Source organism: Rhinatrema bivittatum, chromosome 14 (assembly GCF_901001135.1).
Source record: "Rhinatrema bivittatum chromosome 14, aRhiBiv1.1, whole genome shotgun sequence".
Taxonomy (NCBI): Eukaryota; Metazoa; Chordata; class Amphibia; order Gymnophiona; family Rhinatrematidae; genus Rhinatrema; species Rhinatrema bivittatum.
In genome coordinates, this window is record NC_042628.1 from 74849462 (window position 1) to 74871530 (window position 22069).

The 22069-nt window shown below is 46.0% G+C and overlaps 1 protein-coding gene across 1 annotated transcript in view; it reads left to right on the top strand.

The window, feature by feature from the left end:
- The window catches only part of KMT2B (lysine methyltransferase 2B), a 357171-nt gene that overhangs the window by 307256 nt on the left and 27846 nt on the right, over window positions 1-22069 (top strand). The window contains exon 31 of the mRNA XM_029577331.1: window positions 2894-3015. Within this exon, the coding sequence (XP_029433191.1) occupies window positions 2894-3015 (122 nt within the window). The remainder of the gene's footprint in view (window positions 1-2893; window positions 3016-22069) is intronic.

The following is a 22069-nucleotide window of genomic DNA, read 5'->3' on the forward strand; positions in this document are numbered from 1 at the left end:
AAGAGCTTTTTGCCTGGGTGGAGTGACATTTGCAGGTGATAGCCGCTTCACATGATGCGGGAGTGGTCAGTGTGCAAGCAGACTATCTCAGCAGGCATCAGTTGGATCAGGAAAATGGGAGCTGTTGGAGGCCTTCGGCCTTATCCAGTCTCATTGGGGCAGTCTCTGTCTGGATCTGATGGCGTCAAGGAGCAATGTCAATGCAGCAAGTTTCTTCAGCCGCAGTTGCAGCTGAGGGCATAGATGCTCAGGTACTTCCATAGCCGACCAGGATCCTGCTGTACGTGTCCCCTCCGTGACCGTTAATAGGTTGTTTAGGGGCATCGAGAGGCATTCAGGTGATACTGGGGGTGCCGGAGAGGCTGCATCGTCCGTGGATCTGGTTCAGTGCACAATTGATGGGTCCCTGAGATTGGCTCATTTGCAGGGGCTGTTAATGCAAGGTCCTATTTTCTCAGATCGAGCAGATCACTTTTGTCTCACGACTTGACTTTTGAGAGCAAAAACTTATGATAAAAAGGATAATCTGAGCCTGTGATTTTCAAGGGCTTAGTTTGCAATTCCTTGCGGGTTCAGGTGGCAGCCTTGGGATGTCTCAGAGGTATACTCCAGGGAAAAGGTTGTTGGCCTCACATCCAGATGGTGTGAGGTTTTTGAAGGGGGTCGAGCATCTGCAGCCACCGGTGCATAGATTAGGTACGGCATGGAGTTTAAACTTGGTCGAATAGATGCGAATCGGTTATTTACACTTTCGAATAATAGAAGGACTAGGGGGCATTCCATGAAGTTACAAGTAGCACATTTAAGACGATTCGGAGAAAATTCTTTTTCACTCAATGCACAATAAAGCTCTGGAATTTGTTGCCAGAGGATGTGGTTAGTGCAGTTAGTGTAGCTGGGTTCAAAAAAGGTTTGGATAAGTTCTTGGAGAAGAAGTCCATTAACGGCTATTAATCAAGTTTACTTAGGGAATAGCCAATGCTATTAATTGCATCAGTAGCATGGGATCTTCTTAGTGTTCGGGTAATTGCCAGGTTCTTGTGGCCTGGATTGGCCTCTGTTTGAAACAGGATGCTGGGCTTGATGGACCCTTGGTCTGACCCAGCATGGCAATTTCTTATGTTCTTATGTTGGTCTTTCGGATGCTTTGTGGGCCTCCAGTTTGAGCCATTGAGGAAGGTGTCATTAAAGGACCTCATGCTGAAGGTGGTATTTTTGGTGGCGATTTGTTTGTTCAGAAGGATCTTGGAGCTGCAGGCTTTGTCCTATAGGGAGCTATTTCTGAAGATTTTGGATGAAGGGGTTTCTTTGCATACAGTACCCTCATTACTATCTAAAGTGGTATCTTTGTTTCACCTGAATCAAACTGTGGAGTTCCTGACTTCCAAAATTGGTCTGCTGAGTCAAATGGTTTTTGGCAGTCTGATCATTTGTTTGTATTGTTTGGAGGTGCCAGAAATGGATGCAAGGCCTCAAAGGGCCTGATAGTGTGTTGGCTGATGAAAGCTATTGTTTTGGCCTACGTTTGTAAGGGGAGAAGACTTCCAGAGAGGGGTTGTGTGCACACTGTACTAGAGCGCAGGCAGCGTCGTGGGCCAAGTGTTAGTATCGCCACAGGAGATTTGTAGAGTGGTGACGTGGTCTTCTCTTCACACTTTATCTTGCCATTACTGTTTAGATGTTCAGGCTTCAGGAGAGCTGACCTTTGGCGAACGTTTATTGAGAGGGACCCTTTTGCGGGCCTGCCCAGTGTAGGGGTGCTTTGGTACATCCTACTTGTCTGGACTGATCTGGGGTACGAACAACAAAGGAAAATTGGTTCTTCCCTGCTAATTTTCGTTCCTGTAGTACCACTGATCAATCCAGAGTCCCACCCTTTTCAGAGTGGAGATAACGGAGAGTCCGCTTGTTCAATGCTTCCTTATATTTCTGCAGACAAGTTCTCTAAATTTGTTAAGGTTTTGTTTTCAGGGTCCTGCTCCTACTTGGGGTTAGTGATCTGGTTTATATCACCGGTCATAGCTGGTATGCAGTTCACAATGTTGTGGTTAATTGGTTTCATTGGTTTAAGATATTCTGCTTTGATACAACATAATACTGATGGACTGTAGGTGGCACCTCAGGGTATAGGACAGGGTCAGTCAGTACTTCTGTCTCCATCTGCTGGTGGGGAGGCAAAATCCAGGAGTCTGGCCTGATCTGTGGTACTACAGGAACGAAAATTAGCAGGTAAGAACCAATTTTCCTATAATGACTCCCAACATTATGCAGGTTTGGGCAGTCCATTCTTCAGGGTCTTTTCAAGGATCAGAGCCCAGCTCTAGGAGCCTTAAGACCGATTTTTATGATTTTGGGTTGTATTTTAGTAGCCTCCTTATTGGCAGGGTTCTTTGTTTCCCCTGTTTTTTTGTTGTTGTTGTTGAAGGCAATCCTTAATTGTCTATGATGGCAATGAAATGATTGTCTTCTGAGAAAGTGAAGTTGCTTACTTGTAGCAGGTGGTTTATGGAGACAACAGTTCACCAGTCATTCAAACCTTTCCTCCTCACCTTCTGAGCTCACTAGCTTAATTATAGAACAGCTGTATGCGGCTTGGCCATGAGTTCATGGGAGCAGGCGTACATGCTCAGAGGAGATTTAAGACTTTCCTAGAAAGCTCTGGAAATCGCTTTCCAATTGGCACTGTCAAGATGATGTTTCCCGTACATGTGACTGGTGAACTGTTATTGTCAGAAATCTCCTGTTACAGGTAAGCAACTTAGTTTAATAAACACATTAGACCTGATTAAACCTGTCATGGCCTGCAAAGATCTGCTGCATAGAGAAGAGGAAGAATGCTTATTAAAAAGCCTAAATAAGTCAGTCAAACAAGAAAACTCTGGTATTTTTCCAGTTCCAAGTCTGTGTGTGACTTCCTGTCACCATCTGTGAAAACCGAAGATTCCAGACCTGAGAGCCCAGAGCACGAGCACGAGCAAGAGCCCCTGGAAGACCCTCCCTGGTACAAGTACTCAGGTATGGAACTGAGACTGTTGCTATCCACACTGAGACAGACATCCTTAGGTGCCATAGCAAACGCCCAATGTCTGAGTGCTTTAGTGGCTGTTATCTGTGTGATGCTTTCATGAGGTGCTGATGAAGATCCTTTCTTCAGCCATCTGTGCTATATTCATGCTTTACATGCATCCACATGATGACTACATAAGGGCTGTAATGAAGATCTGCCCTTTGGCTGTTAATGCTTTATTCATATTTTGCATGTATCAATATAACTTTTATATGCAGAATTCTTTATTGTTCACTGGTCTGATAACAATTTTAGCTTACATCTGTCAGTTCCTGTTCTATTAGTTCTCCACATCAGTCTGATTAGCAGGGTATTGACCTCCATTAGGGATGAGACCAACACTTCTGAAATTCAGATCTCACCTGATTTGCAGATCTTATTTGCTAGAACAGGCTCTAAAGTATCTCTCCCCATCCAGTAGAGAAATTCCAAAGCTGCAATACTAAAAAAAACAAACAAATAAAATCACACACAGTTCCTGTTCGTACCCAGATCAATCCTGGGTTTTGTACCCCTGCTAGCGGATAGAGACAATGTTTCACTGTCACTGCTAAATAACCTAGTGTGCCACCTGCAGTTACTCTGTATTTCTCTGTCTCCAGCAGATGGTAGATGCTGAAAATCCTGGAGAGAAAAGAAAAAAAAAGATAAGACAATTTCTGGATCCTCCCAGGAGTCTGTGAGGTCCTGATAGGGCCATCTCGCCTGGTTTGAGGTGGATGAGCAGGGGGTTGGTGATGATTCTGGTAGCTCAGTCCGGAGGTCTGTAGGGTGGACATCTGGTGGTTCAAATCTCTCATCCCCCGTGAGACAGCGGTGAACCTGCTAGCAGTTCTGCACTGCATGCCCAGTGGAGTGGGGAAGTTTCCCTTTTATATGGTTTGTCCAGGGGTGGGTCACTAAAGTTTGGCAAAAGGAGTGGAAACCGCTATAGCCAGTGGTCTGGTCTCTTCTCTCCTGGAATCGGAACCTCTGCACCAAAGGAAAGAATTGGCTTCTATCTATCTCTATCTATTCTCGGAGAGAAAAAAAAAAGAGAACAAGGAACTAGTTAGAGGAATCTGTGCAGCATTGGGGTTCCTTGGGCGGGGAGAGGAGCTACCTTAGCAGCTTGGGGAGCTTGCAATGGGGTTTTTCAGTAGCTTCTGTGTCTGTGGAGGAGATCGGCTGTTGGTTCTGTGGCGCCGAGGGACTGTTCCCCCCTGCTTACCGTTGAGGTGCTGGTAGTGCAGTGGGTGCGGGGAAAAACAGCGTGCACATGCGGCAAAAGTGGCATGGCGTTCGGGGGTCTGTGTCTAGCATTGCCGCGCTAGTAGGAGGAGAAGCATTGGGGCTGTCCACAAATGGTCAGTGGGGCAGGTGCTGGTTAGGTGGCACGGTCAGGGCCACAGGGACCACGCTGAGAGAGAGAAAATTGGAAACAGCAGCAGCCACAGGGACCATACCAAGAGAGAGAGAGAGAACGGCAATGGCTAACAGGGCCTCCCTTCTCTGCAGTGAAGGAATGGTGGCCATCTAGATTCAGCTCCTAGAGGATATGGGGGAGGGCCCAGCTTCACTGTGTCTGTTCAGTCCCACGGGTAGATTCCAGGAAAGAATGGGTCACTGGAAAGGGGCTGTGATCCTGGGAGGATTTTTTTTCCATGGAGTTTGCTAGTATTGTACATACCTTATCTGGCATGAGGAATGCCGCAGGTAGGTGGAACTGATCTCACAGTTCTTAGACACTGGTTAAATCCAGGATTTTCCCTAAATGGCAAGGTCATTGTAAGGCTCTGATGGTTCAAAGGCTAAAGGGAGTCAATGGGGATGTCCTCAGGGAGCTCTTCTGGAAGGTGGAACTCCTTCCTTTAATACCCCAGTAGCTGGAGCTAGGGCAGTCTATTCATATGGAGTGTCCCCATGGCCTGGCTAGAACATGTCCTTTCCACCAGCCAGTTGAAAGGGTTGTTTGAAAAGGAAAGCTTTATCTGCGATCAAAGATGAAGAAGATGCATCAGTTTCAGCGGTGACTAAAAAGACCACCATTCCGATGACAGCGGCGCTGAAGAATAACCGACCGGTATTGGAAATCAATCTTCCAAAGATGTTCAAGGTCTCAGTATAGAGTGTCCAAGCTACAGATGGCAGCAGATTCATGCTGGGCATCTGTTTTTGTGGGTTGTGATAGCACCAGGGTTCACAGACAGCACCATCCATGGATATGCAACAGTCGGAGAGAGTGCAGGCCAGAGTGGCGTACACTGCGGATACTTTGTACGTCTGGCTGCATATGTCAACAAGGAACATGAGGTTTGCTGTTTCGAACAGAAGTCTCTTCAGCTCCAACTCACAAGTTGGCAGTCTTCCCTTCATGAGTAGGCCTTGGTTTGGTGAACTCTGGGGGGGAAGCGCTTAGATGGTCCAAGAGGAACGATTAGAACTTTCATATCGGCGAAACAGAAGATAATTCTCTCAGAGGCAGGCATCTGCTGTGTGTTCCGGATTCCCATGGAAGCTTGGAGTAAGGGTGCTCAAGGCAGCACAGCTGGGAAGTTGGCCCGCTTTTCTGAGGCAGGGATCTGGATAGCAGTGGACCAGTGGGTCCTCATTCTCATCGGAAGCGGCTATGTGGTAGAATTTTGCTTTGGAGGTCCGTGAGCTCTCTGTGTGTTTCCCCTCAAAATTAGAGGTGGTCGTTCAGCTATCTGGAGGAGGGGGGAAGAGAACGGTATTCCATCTAATTCGAGGCCCGAAGGCAGAAGACTCTTTCTATGTCTGAGGATATGCAGTTGGCTCCAAATGTGCCACATTTCCAGATGGAGACTCTCTGCTTGGTGGTTGCAGCCATCTGCAAAGGGGAGAGTTTCTGGCTATTCTGGCTCTCACAGAAGCATATATACTTATTCCCCTCAGGAAGGTGCATCAGGGATTCCTTCCCTTCATGCGGCTGTGAGTGTGTGTTCAGTTTCTCATGCTCCTGTTTGGATTAGGCTGGCATTTCAGACATTCACCAAGGTGATGGGACTCCTGGCCGCTGCACGATGAAAGGAAGGCCTTTTAGTGTATCCTTATATAAGAACATAAGAACATGCCATACTGGTTCAGACCAAGGGTCCATCAAGCCCAGCATCCTGTTTCCAACAGTGGCCAATCCAGGCCATAAGAACCTGGCAATTACCCAAACACTAAGAAGATCCCATGCTACTGATGCAATTAATAGCAGTGGCTATTCTCTAAGTGAACTTAATAGCAGGTAAGAAGTGGTTCAGAGCGATGAGCTGAGACCCAGGGCTGAATTCCACTTCTCTCACTGACACCCTTGTAACTTTGAATAAGCCATTGTATCATCACCTTACCTCAGGTACCCATTTAGACTGTAAGCAGTTTGGGGAAGGGTCTTAGCTTACCTGAATTTCTAATAATGATGTAAGCCATCTGGTCCGTCATTCTAGGAATCACCATAGACAAAGATCTTTCATTCAAAACCCACCTAACAAGATTAAGGAAGGATACCACAAACTACTGACGTCTCCAACCCTTCCTCGCACATGATGATTTTAGAACGGTCCTGCAACTACTCATCTTCTCCAACCTGGACTACTGCATCGCTCTACTCCTTGGCCTACCACTTGCTACCATCCGCCCACTACAGATTCTGCAGAACACAGCCGCCAGAATTCTGACTGGATCAAAAAAACATGAACACATCACGCCAACCCTCCTCTCTTTACACTGGCTCCCAATAAAATACCGTATAGAATACAAAGTACTTACAGTCCTGCATAAAATAATCCAAGGACACCAAAACAACTGGCTAAGCAAATCCATCATAATCCACACTCCAAAACAGAACCTACGCTCAACGAACAAAGGCCTCCTCAAAATCCCTCATGCCAAAACCACACAACTGAGAGAGAGCCATATCCATCGCCAGCCCCACTCTATGGAATTTAATACCAATCGGAATAAGAAATCAACCAGATATCAAAATTTTCAAAAAAGACCTGAAAACCTGGCTATTCACCAGAACCTACTCAAACTCATTCAATCAACCACGCAACTCAACACCAAGGAAAACACTCCGTCCCTCCATCAATTAAATAACCCCACCATGTTAATACTTAAGATATCATCATTAACTTATGTAGTATCTCTGCTGCTATATAAGAGTGATAATATGTAATAATAATTTTATATGTAATTAACTAACCTTCAAACCCCAAATTTTCATTCAATATGACAGTTTGCTGCTATGATGTTTGTAACCAATATATTATTTCTTGACTACTGTAAACCATTCTGATGGCGAAAGCGAATGATGGTATACAAAACACGTTAAATAAATAAATAAATAGATTTGGAAAGGTGAGATAAAAATGCATCTTCCACTTCTCTCCTTCAGCATCTTTCAGTTTTCTCCATGGGCATCTTTCCCTCTCTGCATAAGAACATAAGAACATGCCATGCTGGGTCAGACCAAGGGTCCATATGGATGCTTGACTAATTCAGGCAATGTCAAAGGTATTAGTTCAGCAAGCTTTTCCTCTTGTCTTGCAGGGGTTGTGGACCCTGGGTTGCAGGGAAAATCTGGCACTCGAGCAACTAGGGTCTGGCCCAGTCGCTGATGTGCCTAGCGCCCACTTAATACAAGGCTAGCCAAAGGGTTTCTTAAAAATCAGAGGACCTCTATCGGCAGTCGGTTCAGAAAGTACTAAGGCGGTTGATGTCTCTGGGCTGGGTGGTGCCTTGAGCGAAGAGCCATCTCAGTTCCTCTGATACGCTGGAATTTCTGGGAGCTTGGTTTGACATGTTGGAGGGGATAGTGTTTCTCAGGAAGTTTGACATCTGTTAAATTTTTTTGATACCCAAGGTCCAAGACTACTTACAGGTTCTAGGTTCGATGGTATTGACATTGGAGCTACTACATTTGTGTGTTTGCTCATATGTGGCCTCTTCAGAGGGTTCATCTCTCCCGCTGGATCCATTTTCAGAGGAGTTCCATCTCCCCCACACTCTTGAGAGGAAAGGCAGTGATAGTCTTTCATGGTGGCTTATTTGGGCCAATCTGGAGAATGATGTGGAATTGGAAGTTCCAGATTGGGTTATACTCCCCACCAATGCCAGCTTTTATGGTTGGGGAACAGCGTGTCAGAATCATTTGGCACAAGGCCATTGGTCAAAGCAGGAAGCTTTGTGGTCTATCAATCTGTTGGAGACGAGAGCGACACATGACTATTTGCTTGTCTTTCTGCCTTAGTTACATGGCCGTCCTGTGCAGTTCCTGACAGCCAGTGCAAGGATGGTGACCTGTCTCCACAAGCAGGAAGTAACCAAGAGTCTGGCAGTGGCTCAAGAGGCCCAGGAGTTGATTCTTTGGATGGCAGCACTTGGAGAAGATAGTGGCATCTCACTTCACTGGGGTAGACAATGTTCAAGTGGTGGGGTGTGTGTTGGACACTGCATAATTTCCGTCTTGTGTGACGAGGAGGAGCTATTATTAGGAAGGGAATGGTGAATAAAACGGAAAATGTCATAATGCCTCTGTGTATCGCTCCATGGTGAGACAGCACCTTGAATACTGTATACAGTTCTGGTCACTGCATCTCAAAAAAGATATAATTGCGATGGAGAAGGTACAGAGAAGGGCAACCAAAGTAAGAAGCATAGAACAGCTACCCTATGAGGTAAGGTTAAAGAAGTTAGGGCTGTTCAGTTTGGAGAAGAGACAACTGAGGTGGGATATGATAGAGGTCTTTAAAATCATGAGAGGTCTAGAATGGGTAGATGTGAATCGGTTATTTACAGTTTCGGATAATAGAAGGACTAGGGGGCACTCCATGAAGTTAGCATGGGGCACATTTAAAACTAATTGGAGAAAATTCTTTTTCACTCAACGCACAGTTAAGCTCTGGAATTTGTTGTCAGAGGATGTGGTTAGTGCAGTTAGTGTAGCTGGGTTCAAAAAAGGATTGGATAAGTTCTTGGAGGAGAAGTCCATTACTTGCTATTAAGTTCACTTAGAGAATAGCCACTGCCATTAGCAATGGTAACATGGAATAGACTTCGTTTTGGGTACTTGCCAGGTTCTTATGGCCTGGATTGGCCACTGTTGGAAGCAGGATGCTGGGCTTGATGGACCTTTGGTCTGACTCAGTATGGCAATTTCTTATGTTCTTATCCTCTGTCCACACTTCAAGATGTTATACGATTTCTTTGGGGAGGGGGGGGTATGAATTTGTATCCTCCGGTGCAAAGGGTCTGTACATCTTGGAATCTTAATCTGATGCTTACAAGGATGTGTCTGGCTCTGTTTGAATCACTAACGGGGGCAACTTTGAAGGACGACTTTCAAGGTGTTTTTCTGGTGGCTGTTGAGTCAGGAGAATTTCGAAGCTCCAGGCTTTATCTTTTTTTATTTTTATTTTTTTTAAATACAGATTTTGGATTTTGGGGATGGTGTTATGTGTACAGTGCTTTCTTTTCTACCAGACGTGGTTTCGGCATTCCATCTTAATTAGACTGTGGAACTTCCAGCCTTTCTGGATTTGGATACCTCCACACCTCTAGTGAGAGAATTTAAGCTCTGGGTTGTAAGGCATGCTTTCTTGGGGAATCTGAAAGTCACTATTGCTTTTTCTTAGATCCGATCACCTTTTTGTTCTGTGGAGTGATCCTAAGAAGGATTGTAAGGCTTTTAATGCTTCCATTGCTTGATGGCTTAAGGAAGCGATGGGGGTCGATTTATATATCTCAGGGTAATCAAATGCCTGAGGGCTGAAGGGCTCACTCAACACGTTCTCAGACAACCTCTTGGGCCGAGCCACAACTGGTATCTCCGCAGGAGATTTGCGCGGTGGCTATTTCAAAGTTGCTACACGTTTTCACTAGACATTCTCTTGGATGTGGAGGCTCTGGCTTCCACATGCTTTGCAGAGAGTATTCTGTGAGCGGGACTGTCCAGGTCCCACCCAATTTAGGGGAGCTTGGGTACATTCCAGGAGTCTGTACTGATCTGGGCATAAACAGGAAAGGAAAACCGGTTCTTACCTGCTAATTTTCATTCCTGTCGGAGCAGAGATCAGTCCAGAGCCCCACCGCTAGGAGGAGTCCACTCATACTGGTATGTAATGTCTAATGCAGAGCTGTTGGGGGTTTTCAAAACTGTTTATTTAACATGGTTTTCCGCGTTTCCATTGGGCTGCAGCTTCACCTTCACCCCCCCCATTCTCCTCATTGGGGGAGTTTGCATGTAGGGTTTTTAGTGTTAAGGTCATCTTGGCTTGGGTACAGGTCAATACTGAGTGACTGCAGGTGGCACTCAGTATTGACCTGTACTCAAGGCTGTAGCAGTGTCAGTGAAACTTTCTCTGTCTCCATCTGCTGGCAAGGATGCAAAACCCAGGAGTCTGGACTGATCTGTGGGACTACAGGAATGAAAATCAGCAGGTAAGAACCAATTTTCCTATGATCAGTAAGCCAAATAGAAATCCTGAAAATACTGGAGAAAAAAATTTGGTTTACCAAGTTAGGGAGCAAATTGTCCAGATTGATGTGGAGAGAGCACTAACAAGAATTGACAAATATGCCAAAATTTGTGTATATGTGTGTGTGTATATATATATATATATATATATATATATATATATATATATATATATATATAATTCTGCCCACCAATCTGGACAGCATAGAAATACCAAATATGTAACTTTGGTAGTGGGAAACAGTGCAGCCTGGATCATCTTCCTTCCAGAGGATGCGCCTGAGGCCCATTTAGTCAGTCAGTTATATTATTAGCAACAGTAACATGGAATAGACTTAGTTTTTGGGTACTTGCCAGGTTCTTATGGCCTGGATTGGCCACTGTTGGAAACAGGATGCTGGGCTTGATGGACCCTTGGTCTGACCCAGTATGGCACGTTCTTTTGTGATTATGAGCCCAGCATCCTGTCTTTCGACATTGGCACCTTGGATATACTTTTTACAATCTCTTGTTGCTCACTTCCAGAAATAAGTACTGGGTTTCTCAGAGTCATCTAATTAATAACTGTTTATGGACTTTTACTCCAAGAATTTGCCTAAACTTTTTTAAATCTCACTATGTTTGTTGCTTTGACTATATCCTAAGGCAACAAATTCCACAACTTAATTGTGTGTTGAATGAAAAAATACTTTCCTTATCCTCCAGATCAGTCCAGAAGTCTGGGTTTTTCTCTCCTACCAGCAGATGGCGACAAAGAAGAAAAGCTTTTACTGTATCAGTAGTACATTAGACAGTGTGCCATCTTCAGTCGCTCAGTATTTTCTTTCTCCAGCAGATGGTAATGTGCAAAACCTGCAGTCAGTGGAGGACAGAAAAAATTGCCCCCAGGGTATTAGACTCTATGCTGGGGCCATCACCCTGGTGGAGTAGGGGGTGAGCAGGGGGTCGATGACCATGAGAGTGTGCCCAGATTGAATGGGGATGCCTTGTCAGCCAGTGGTCTGGCTCCCTCAGGTCAGCCATGATTCCTTCTGCCCTTGAACACCCTGGTATGCTGGAAGTGCCCTGAAAAACAGGACAAGAAAGTATACCTTTTCTCTCTGAGGGCGCTGTCTTTAATTTTGAAAAAAAGGAGCAGCATCAGGGCCAGTGTTTTCTGGGGGGGGGGGTGGGGGGACTGCAGTGTGCAGGAGAAAAGGACTCAAGCGATTGAAAACAGAGGCTGTGGTGCAGCTGTGCGGTTTTCAGTGTCTGAGGACCCAGGACCATGGTGAGTGCTGTAGGAGGCAGTGAACAACCATGTGGTTCAGACGGCAGCTCCCGCTGAACACAGGAACACTGTTGAGCCTGTGGTGACGTGCGCCCGAGGTTGTAGGCTTCTGGCCATTGCGGGCAGTGTGTCAGCAGTGGGGGGGAAACATGCCGCCGGAGTTGGCAGCACCACAACAGAGGCAAGGAAACTGGTGAAGAAGCAAGCTTCTCAGGCCCCAGAGGAAGGCACTTCGAGCCTCCCCCTGCAGCATGGCTGCCATGGCCATTTTGTTTGCTGGGCCTGCAGTGCAGAGAGCATTGGGGGATCTGATGAGACATTGGACTCCTCAGAGAAGAAATCTGATTCTGATGAAGCACTTTTCACTGAATTTGTGCTGCTTATGCACAAGGCATATCTGGTTAGAAAAGGGGACAGGGTAAGCAGCCCCACTCCCAGCAGGTCCGCAGCCTTCCAAAGTACAAAACGTGACCCCTGGGAGAGGGTCTGCACCTCCTCTTCACCCCCCCAACCCTCAAAAGAAGCGAAATGCACAGGATCAAAAGATGGTGTTACATCTGAAGAAGATACTTGAAGTCTCAGCGATAGGCATTCGTGCTGCAGTTTGCAGTAGCTTTATAGCAAGAGCCTGTCTGCACTGGGTTCAGCAGTTTTCGGTAGAAGGGCAGGCATTGTGCTGTCTGCTAAAGGGGCAGAACGTTTGGAGGCTGGCTTGACTTTCATTGTGGATGCTCTGTATAATCTGCTGCACACCTTCAGCCAAAAACATGTCAGCAGTCTCAGCTATGTATCTTTTCTGGCTACAAAACTGGTCAGCAGATATTTTGTCCAAGTCACAGCTAGGCAGCAGGGTAAGCTATTGTTTGGAGAGGGCTTGGAACAACTGGTCAAGCACATGGAGGATAAACCCAAGGGAGCCAGAAAAAACATTTTGGGGCTTGTTGCAGCATCAATTTTCTAACAAGTTGCAGCTCTTTCGGTGATCCAGAAAGCCCACCCGAGAAGGTTCTGGGGCTGGCTCTGGAGTACCTAAGGGAACACAGTGATATTGTTGGCCCATTCTTCAAGCATGAGCTTTAGGAGACATTTGTCCCTGGTTGTCAAAGAATGGGCCAAGCTAAGGTGGATCCTATCAAGTAATCAGAGATGGTTATGCATTAGATTTTGCATATCCGCTGCACAAAACCTTCATGGTTTTTCTATGTGCCTTCAAAACCAAGAGGGCCATAGTTCACACCCCTAGCATGCCTCCTAGAGTTGAGAGCAGTGGTCCCCGTGCCCGCAAGGAAGATATTCCATTGGCGTCCCTAGATCTCATAGAAGCTTATCTGCATATTCTCATTCAGGAGGAATATCTAAGATTCCTCCAGTTTGCAGTGTTGGGGAGACTTTATCGGTTTTGTGCTCTTTTGGTCTCACAACGGCACCTCACACGTTTACCAAGGTGATGGTGGTTGTGGCGGCCGTTCTCTGAAGAGAGGGCATTTTGGTTCACCCTTATCTAGACGACTAGTTTATTCAGGCAAAGTCAAGGGAGATTTGTTAGCAGTTGGTGCAGCGAGTGTTACAGCTGTTACAATCCCTGGATTGGGTTATGAACATGGCAAAATGTCACCTGACTCCTTCAGTCACTGCAATTCCTGGGTGCTCGTTTCGAGACAAAGAAAGGCAGTGTGCTTCTCGTTTCTAAGAAGATAATCAAGTTGCAGGGACAGGTGCGGCAGTTGCTTTGCCTCTGAAGTCCCAGGGTTTGGGCTGACTACCAGTATTTGGCTCCATGGCATCTAAGTTGGATCTGGCACTCTAGGCGTTTGCGCACATGCATCTGTTACAGAGAGCTCTGCTGTCACAGTGGAACCCCCCAATCGGAGGCTCAGTGTACCCCTTCCTGGAGAGGTCAGGTCATGTCTATCCTGGTGGCTCTCACAGGACAATTTGGAGAGGGGTGTAGGAGATGAAATTCTGGATTGGGTGGTAGTAATGATGGATGCATGTCTGAAAGGATGGGGGAGGCCATCTGTCAGGGGCAAACAGCTCAAGGACTGTGATCACGGATGAAAGCATCAACTGTCTGGAAACCAGGATAATCTGGAAGGCCTCGCTCCTATTTCCTACCATTAGTATGTGATGGGCAGTGAGAGTTCTTTTCAACAATGTGATAGTGGTAGCTTATATCAATCGCCAAGGAAGTACTTGAAGCCAAGCGGTTTCCTTGGAGGTTTAGCAGTTGTTCCAGTGGGCGGAAGTTCTGTCAGCGTCCCTTGTGTCTAGGGTGGAAAATGTGCAAGCAGACTTCCTCAGCAGACACACTCTGGTTCCCGGAGAGTGGGAGTTATCGAGTGATGTGATGTACCTCATCCATGTGAGGTAGATTTGATGTCATCAAGAGCAAACTCCAAAGCTCAGTGGATCTTCAGCCAAAAACAAGAGGTGGGGGCAGAAGGGCTTTATGCTCTTTCCCAGCCCTGGCCACAGGGGTTTCTGCTATACATGTTTCTCCCATGGCCGTTAATGGCAAATTCTCTGGTGTATAGAGTCACATCACAGAAAGGCGATTTTGGTGGCTCCAGATTGGTCTCGGAGACCTTGGTTCACGAATATAGTAAACCTGGCAGTAGTCAGTCCGCCGCGGTTAGATTACCTTACCCAGGTTACTATGCCAGAGTCTAATTTTCTTGGAACACGTGGATATCTTCTGTCTTGTGGCTTTGCTTTTGAGCAGAGTCTGAGACTGAAGGGTTATTCAGATGAGGTTATAGCAACTTTGCTGCAAGCTAGAAAACCCTCTACGTCTTTGGCGTATGTGCGGATGTGGAAGGTGTTTGTGGCTTGGTGTCTTGAGAAGAGGGTTGCTCCTCTACAGGCATCTATTCCTTGAATACTTTCCTCTTATAAAAAGGGCTTCAGAAGGGGCTAGCCCTGAGTTCTCGGCAGGTACAGGTGGCAGTGTTGGCCTATTGAAGGGGGGGGAGTTCACAAATCCTCTATTGTACCGCACCCGGACATTGTGCCTTTTTTTTTTTCTTTTTTAAAGTAAAGCATTTGCATCCGCTGGTTAGGCGAGTGGTGCCTTCATGGAACCTTAAAATAGTCCGGAGGGAATTGTGTAAACCACCTTTTCAGCCTTTACAGAAGATGTCATTGATGGGACCTCACTTTGAGACTGGTCTTTTTGGTAGCAATCTGTTTGTTGCAGCGTATTTCAGAACTGCAGGTGTTGTCTTGTAGGGACTTTTTCCTTCAGTTCTGCGAGGCGGGATGTGTCTGCACATAGTTCCATCTTTCTTGCCAAAAGTTATTTTTGCTTTTCATTTAAGGCAGACTGTTGAATTATCTTTATTTGGGGATTTGAAGTCATCTTCTCCACATGCCCGAGAGCTGCAATTGTTCGATGTGTGAACGATTGTCTTGAGCTACTTGAAAGTCACTAACAGTTTTCAGAGAATGGATCATTTGTTTGTGCTCTTTGCGGGTTGTAACAAGGGGGAGAATGCATTGAACGCGACCGTTTCCTGATGGATAAAGGCTATTGCAAAGGAATCCCAGTTCCGGAGGGACTTAGGACTCATTCCAATTGGTTGCAAACTGCATTTTAGTCTGTGGTGTTGCCACAAGAGATTTGTGGAGCAGTGACGGGGTCTTCATTGCATTACCAAGCATTATCGGCTGGATGTTCAGGCTCTGGAGTCAGCTGGTTTTGGTAAGTGTGTGTTGCAAACAGGTTTTTCAGGTTCTCACTCAGTTTAAGGGACCTTGGATACATCCCATGCATCTGGACTGATCTGCGGGACGATAAGGAAAAGAAAATTGATTCATACCTCTAATTTTCATTCCTGGAATCCCACAGATTTCAGTCCAGAGCCCTGCCCTGGTTTAAAAGACTGCTCTATTCTGTGTGTATAGAGATCAAAGGTTATTTTGGTTCTGGCATTGAATTTTTTATATATAAGCCTGTTCCATTTGGAGTTATTTCCCCCCTGCTCGTTGAGTGGATAAAAGTTTGAGTAGTTTGAATGGCTAGGCTTGGGTACAAGTCATACTGAGCAACTGCAGGTGGCACAGTGTCTAATGTACTACTGATAAGTAAAAGCTTTTCTTCTTTCTCCATTTGCTGGTAGGGGAGAAAAATCCATGCGTCTGGACTTATCTGTGGGACTCCAAGAATGAAAATCAGCAGGTTCCTTTCTCCAATTTGATTTAAATCTACCAACTTTTAGTTTCAAGGAGTATCTTTAGTCCTAATATTAACTGACTAGTAAATAACTGTTCCCTAATCATCTTTTCCACTTCACTCATGACTTTATAAACCTCTATCGTATCTCCTCTAACTTATCTATTCTCCAAACTGAACCTTTCTTCATAAGGTAGCTATTCCATCCACTTCATTTTTGTTGCTCTTCTCTGTACCTTATTTAATTCAGTCTATCTTTATTCTGATGGGGCAACTAGAACACACAATACTCAAGGTACAGTCGCACCATAGACCTATACAGAGAAATTATGATGATCTCTGAATTATTCCTAAGATTGTTAGCATTTTTTGACTGGCTATACACTGAACTGAGGAATTCAATGTGATGTCCACAATGACACCAAGATGCTTTTCCAGGGTGATTTCTCCTAATATGGAACCCGACATTGTGTATCTAAAATTGGGATTATTTTTACTTACGTGCATCACTTTGCACTTGTCCACATTATATTTCATCTGCCATTTAGATGCCCAGTTCTCCAGTCTCTCCACATATTTATCAACCCATTCAAAAATATTTAGCAGCTTGGTGAGGCAAGATTTCCCTTGTGTAAATCCCCATTAAACCATGTCTTTCTATATGTTCTGTGATTTTGTCCTTTAAAATAGTTTACATGATTTTTCCCAGCACTGAAATCACTCATCGGTCTATAGTTTCCCGGATCACCCCTGGAGCCCTTTTTAAAGATTGACCACCCTCCAATCTTTGGGTACAATACAAATACCTGCCTTCGTTGTAGTTGTAATTATTTACTGGGTTTCTCCCCCCTTCTGCTTTCTTCTTCCCAGTTACTTCCCCCTGTTTTATTGTAACCTTCGCTCCTGCCAGTTATGGTTAATGTTGTTTTCCTTTCTGTTCTTTGTAAACCGATTTGATATGATCTTTATCATGAAAGTCGGTATAGAAAAGCTTTAAATAAATAAATAAATACAATGAAGAATTTTAATGATAGGTTACAAATTATTTATTTATTTATTTAAAGTTTTTCTAGACTTACATTCGTTGGGAACATCACATCGGTTTACAAAGAACATGCAATACAGTTTATAGGCTTTACAATGAACTGAGTTGAATTACTAGTAATAGATCTGCAGTTTCATTTTTGAGTTCTTTCAGAACTCTAGGGTGTATACTATCTGGTCTGGATGATTTGGTACTCTTTGGTTTGTCAATCTGCCCTATTACATCTTCCAGCTTCACTGTGATTTGTTTGTTTTTCTGAATTATCACCATTCACTTCAACTTCCGGCATGGATATCTGCTCAATATTCTCTTCAGTAAACACAAAGCAAAGACTTAATTTAGTCTATTCGCGATGGCCTGATCTTCCCTATGTGCCCCTTTAATCCCTTACTCATCCAGTGGTCCAACAGACAACCTCATAGACTTTCTGTTTTGGATATACAGTATATTAATAAAAAATTTATTATGAGTTTTTTCCTCTGTGGCCAGCTTCTTTTCAAATTCTCTTTTAGCCTGCCTTATCAGTGTTTTATATCTAACTTGCCAATGCTTATTCTTTTTCCTGTTTTCTTTAGATGGATCCGTTTTTCATTTTGAAAAAGTTCTGTTGGATAAAATAGCCTTTTTTGCATCAGCCTTTTAAATGCTGGCAGTCATTTGACCTTCCACTTTTTAAATGCATGGAATACATTTGGACTGGACTTCCAAGATGGCATTTTAAACAAGGAGTAAAAGTTATGGGTTTAATTAACTGAACCGATGAATGATGGAACAATAGTGCTGGTCTCTGAGACTGCTTGAGGCCCATTGTGTGGCGAGAGGCAGTGGATTACATCTTTTGCACTTTTTTTTTTAACAAACATTTTTATTGGTGATCTCCATACATTGGATATACATAAGTATACAAATATACAGTATTATCACCAGTTTAACATTGATCCCTCCCGATAATACTCTTTCCCCTTTGAAACTATTTTATATGCTGACCCTGGGAGGTCATCTTTTTCAGATAAAACTGAAAACTCTTTTTTGCCAGTTTTTCAGTACTTTATTCAGAATGGGAATAGGCAGAGATCGAAACAGATATAATAGCCGGGGCAGAAAGTTCATTTTTATAGTTGCTATACGACCTAACCAGGATATCGGGAGGTTGCACCATTTGTCCAGGTCCAATAGAGCTTTATAGAGTAGAGGGGAGTAGGTCAAACTAAACAAATCTTTCCCTGTACATACCCAGATCAGTCCAGACTGCTGGGTTTTGCCTCCCTTCCAGCAGATGGAAACAGAGAAAAACTTGTAAAGCACCGCCTCTTAACCTGGTGCGCCACCTGCAACTCCTCAGTATTTCTCTGTCTCCAGCAGATGGAGGTGGTGCAAAACCTGCGGTATGCACTTTTAGTTGAGGTGTAGGCTAGGCTTAAAAAAAAAAAAAGAGAGGATAGTTTTTTGCAGTGCAGACGGGATTGTAAAGTTGGTTTAAAAAAAAAAAAGTAGTAAGAGGAACTCTGCAGGAATAGCCTAGTGGTTAGAGCAGTGGACTACAAACCAAGAGACCAGTGTTCGAGTCCTGCTGTTGCTCCTTGTGACCTTGGGCAAGTCACTTTACCCTCCATTGCCTCAGGTACAAAAACTTAGATTGTAAGCCCTCTGGGGATAGAGAAATACCTGCAGTACCTGAATGTAAACCGATGTAATATCTCGATCGAATGTCGGTATATAAAAATAATAAATAAATAAATAGATCAACTGCTAACAGAGACTCAGCTTCCCAGGGGATTGGCAGGTCTCAGTGAGACTATGTCCCCTGGTAGTAGGCAATTCAGGAGCTGAGGTCGGCAATCCTGCATGGCTCCCACAAGGTAAGGCTTTTTAGGGGTGACACCGGTAGTCCGGTCCCCCTCCCCCTCAGTCCCTGAAAAAAAAAAGAGGAAGATGTTTTAAATTTAGCCAAAGGAAAAAAAAAATAGACAGCCTTCTTCTGGGGATGCAGCTTCCACTGGCGATTGGCACAGCGCTGCCTGCGGGAGCGCTCAGCTGGCGGGGCACACAATATTGGTGGCTGCCGTGAGGCTCGCACCATTTTGTCTGCTTCGTTGCGACCCCCCACCCTCCATTATGCCGCGCCCGTCGCGTTGCACGGCCTGTGGGGAGTCCGATTCTCGGCTCTCCCGCACAGGCCTCTGTATTCGGTGCCTTCCCGGTGGGGAAGGTACTTCAGTCTCAGAAGCAGCAGCCTGATCGGGGCAGTTAGGCCGATCCGTTCCCGCTGAGCGCAGGAATGGCGGCCATCTTGGAATCATTTGCCACGGCAGAAATTCAGGCTTTAGGGGAAGGGGAGCTCCCTTCTCATCTTTCTCCTGTCCCCAACAGCCCAGAAAACCTGCGGGAGCAGCCCAGAGAGGATTTGGGGATGATCACGATATTTTACCGCCCAGGGGGGCAGGGCTGAGGCCTTCTTGTTGGACTTTGTCCTCTTCATGCACAAGGCTGTTCTGGCCATGCAAGCTCATCAGAGAGAGGCTGCTGTACAGGGGCGGCCGGAGGGTCCCCCAAGCAAGGTGCCGAAATCTCAAGACCCCCGGGGGTCTCTGCGAGTAAAGAAGCTTAAGAGCGCCTCTCTCCCTGGGGCGGCAGCCTCAGTATCTGACCCCACGAGAGATGGACAGGCGGATGTGACCCTGACTCCTCCACCCCCTCCTGGAGGGACCTGGGGAGGGCGGATACTCTGGAAGGCGATGAACCGAAGGTGGTCCGCCTTTTTCACAAGGAAGAATTGGACCCGCTTATTTCGTGGGTCTTGGCGGAGCTAGGAGTGGATCTCCCACAGGAGGCATTTTCTCCAGGTGCAGTGGACCTGGGGTTGCGGGGTTCTTCCCGGATCTTTCCTCTTCATCCCGTGCTCCACCAATTCATAACTCGGGAGTGGGATGTTCCGGATGCCAGCCTCAGAGTGGGGCAGGCGATGGAGAAGTTATATCCGTTGCCGGAGGTGGTCTTGGAGATCCTCAGGTCCCCCAAGGTGGATGCTTCGGTGTCGGCAGTTACAAAGAGGACTACGATCCCAGTTGCTGGAGTGGGGGCCTTAAAGGAGCTCCAGGACCGGAAGCTGGAGGTTCTCCTAAAGAGGATTTTCGAGGTTTCTGCCCTGGGCATTCGGGCGGCGGTCTGCTGTAGTTTTATGCTCCAGGCCGGCTTACGTTGGGTCCAACAGTTAACTTCCCAGGACTTCCTGCCTTTGGAAGTGGCGCAGGCGGAGCGCCTGGAGGCGGCGGTGGCATATGGGGCAGGCGCCTTATATGACCTCCTACGGACGTCTTCCAGAACCATGGCGTCGGCAGTCTCTGCCAGAAGGCTACTTTGGCTGTGCAATTGGTCCACTAATGTCTCTTCTAAGGCCCAGTAGAGTTCCTTTCTTTTCAAGGGGAAGTTCCTTTTTGGTGAGGACTTGGAGCAGTTGATTAAGTCGTTGGGCGAGAATAAGGTTCACCGGCTGCCAGAGGACAGACCAAGGTCCTCCAGAGGATTTCCGGCGGCCCGCAACCGGTTTCATGGCCAGAGAAGATTCCGGCAGAACAGGTCTCCAGGAGCGACTCAGCAGCAACCCGCCACCAGAGCCCAGCCTTGGTCTCCTTTCGAAGGCGACGGCCCGGTAGGGACCGTGCCGGTTCCGCTTCCCTTGGGGCCAAGTCAGCACTATGAGATGCGGTTGGCCCATTCCTCAGTTCCCAGAGTGGGAGGACAGCTGTCCGGATTTTATGAGGAATGGGTCAAGATTACGACAGACCATTGGGTTCTCGATGTCATAAGGCACGGTTACGTGTTGGAATTTGCTTGGACCATCCGTGACCTGTTTCTGGTGTCCCCTTGCGGTCCCCGCAAGGCATGGTTCGTGCGCCAGACCCTCGACCTAAGTCTGGGGGCCATCATACCTGTCCCTCGGGCGGACAGGTATGATGTCCCCCAAAAAGGAGAGGTCTTTCCTTCCGATCCTTGACCTCAAAAAGGTGAACAAAGCCCTCAAGAGTCCACATTTCAGGATGGAAACCTTGCGATCAGTCATAGCGGCGGTTCGCAGCGGCGAGTTCTTGGCATCCCTGGATTTGACCGAGGCATATTTGCACATAGCAGTTTACACGGATCATCAGAGGTTTCAGGGAAACATCAGAGAAACTCCAGGGAGGAAGAACCAATGTCAGAAGTATTTCTCCACAGAGAAGGTGGTGGATGCCTGGAACGCCCTTCCGGAGGAAGTGGTGAAGACCAAAACTGTGAAGGACTTCAAAGGGGCATGGGATAAATACTGTGGATCCATAAAGTCTAGAGGATGTGAATGAAGAGAAGAGGCATGGGGGGTGGCTTGCGGGAATGACGGCTACTACCTGGAGATTAATATCCTTATTCAATAAACATACACACGGTTAATGCAACTCCAACATTGCTCTATGCTTCAATGGCAAGAGGAAATGTGGAAAAAAGGATTTGCATCCACATAAAAGCAGGGGAGTAGCTTGCTTGTTACGGCGGTTACTTACCCCAAACCAAAAATGCCTGAATCTTCACTTTCAATGCATATCCAGCATAGCTCTCTGCTACAATGGCAGGAGGAATGAAGAAAAGATGATTTATATTCAGACAACTACCAACAAGGTCTGAATTACATAGTCTGGGTAAAACAAATAAGCATGGGTGTAGCTTGCTTGTTACGGCGGTTACTATCCCGAATCAAGCCTGATACTTCACTTAGAATACATATCCAGTGCAGCTCACTGCTTCAACAGCAGGGAGTATGAAGAAAAGTGGATTTGTGTTCAAACAACCAACAAGGACTGAGTTGCACAGGCTGGGTAAACAAGCGTGGGAGTAGCTTGCTTATTATGGCGGTTACTACCCCAAACCAATTAGCTAGATACTTCACTTAGATGCAGCTCCAGCACTGCTATCTATGATGGCGGGGGTGGAAGGGAAATAGAACCAAAAAGGTTATTTAAAGGGACAAGAGTAACAGTGAGGCTCGTATGAAAAAAAAAATGTGTGACAGCTTGCTGGGCAGA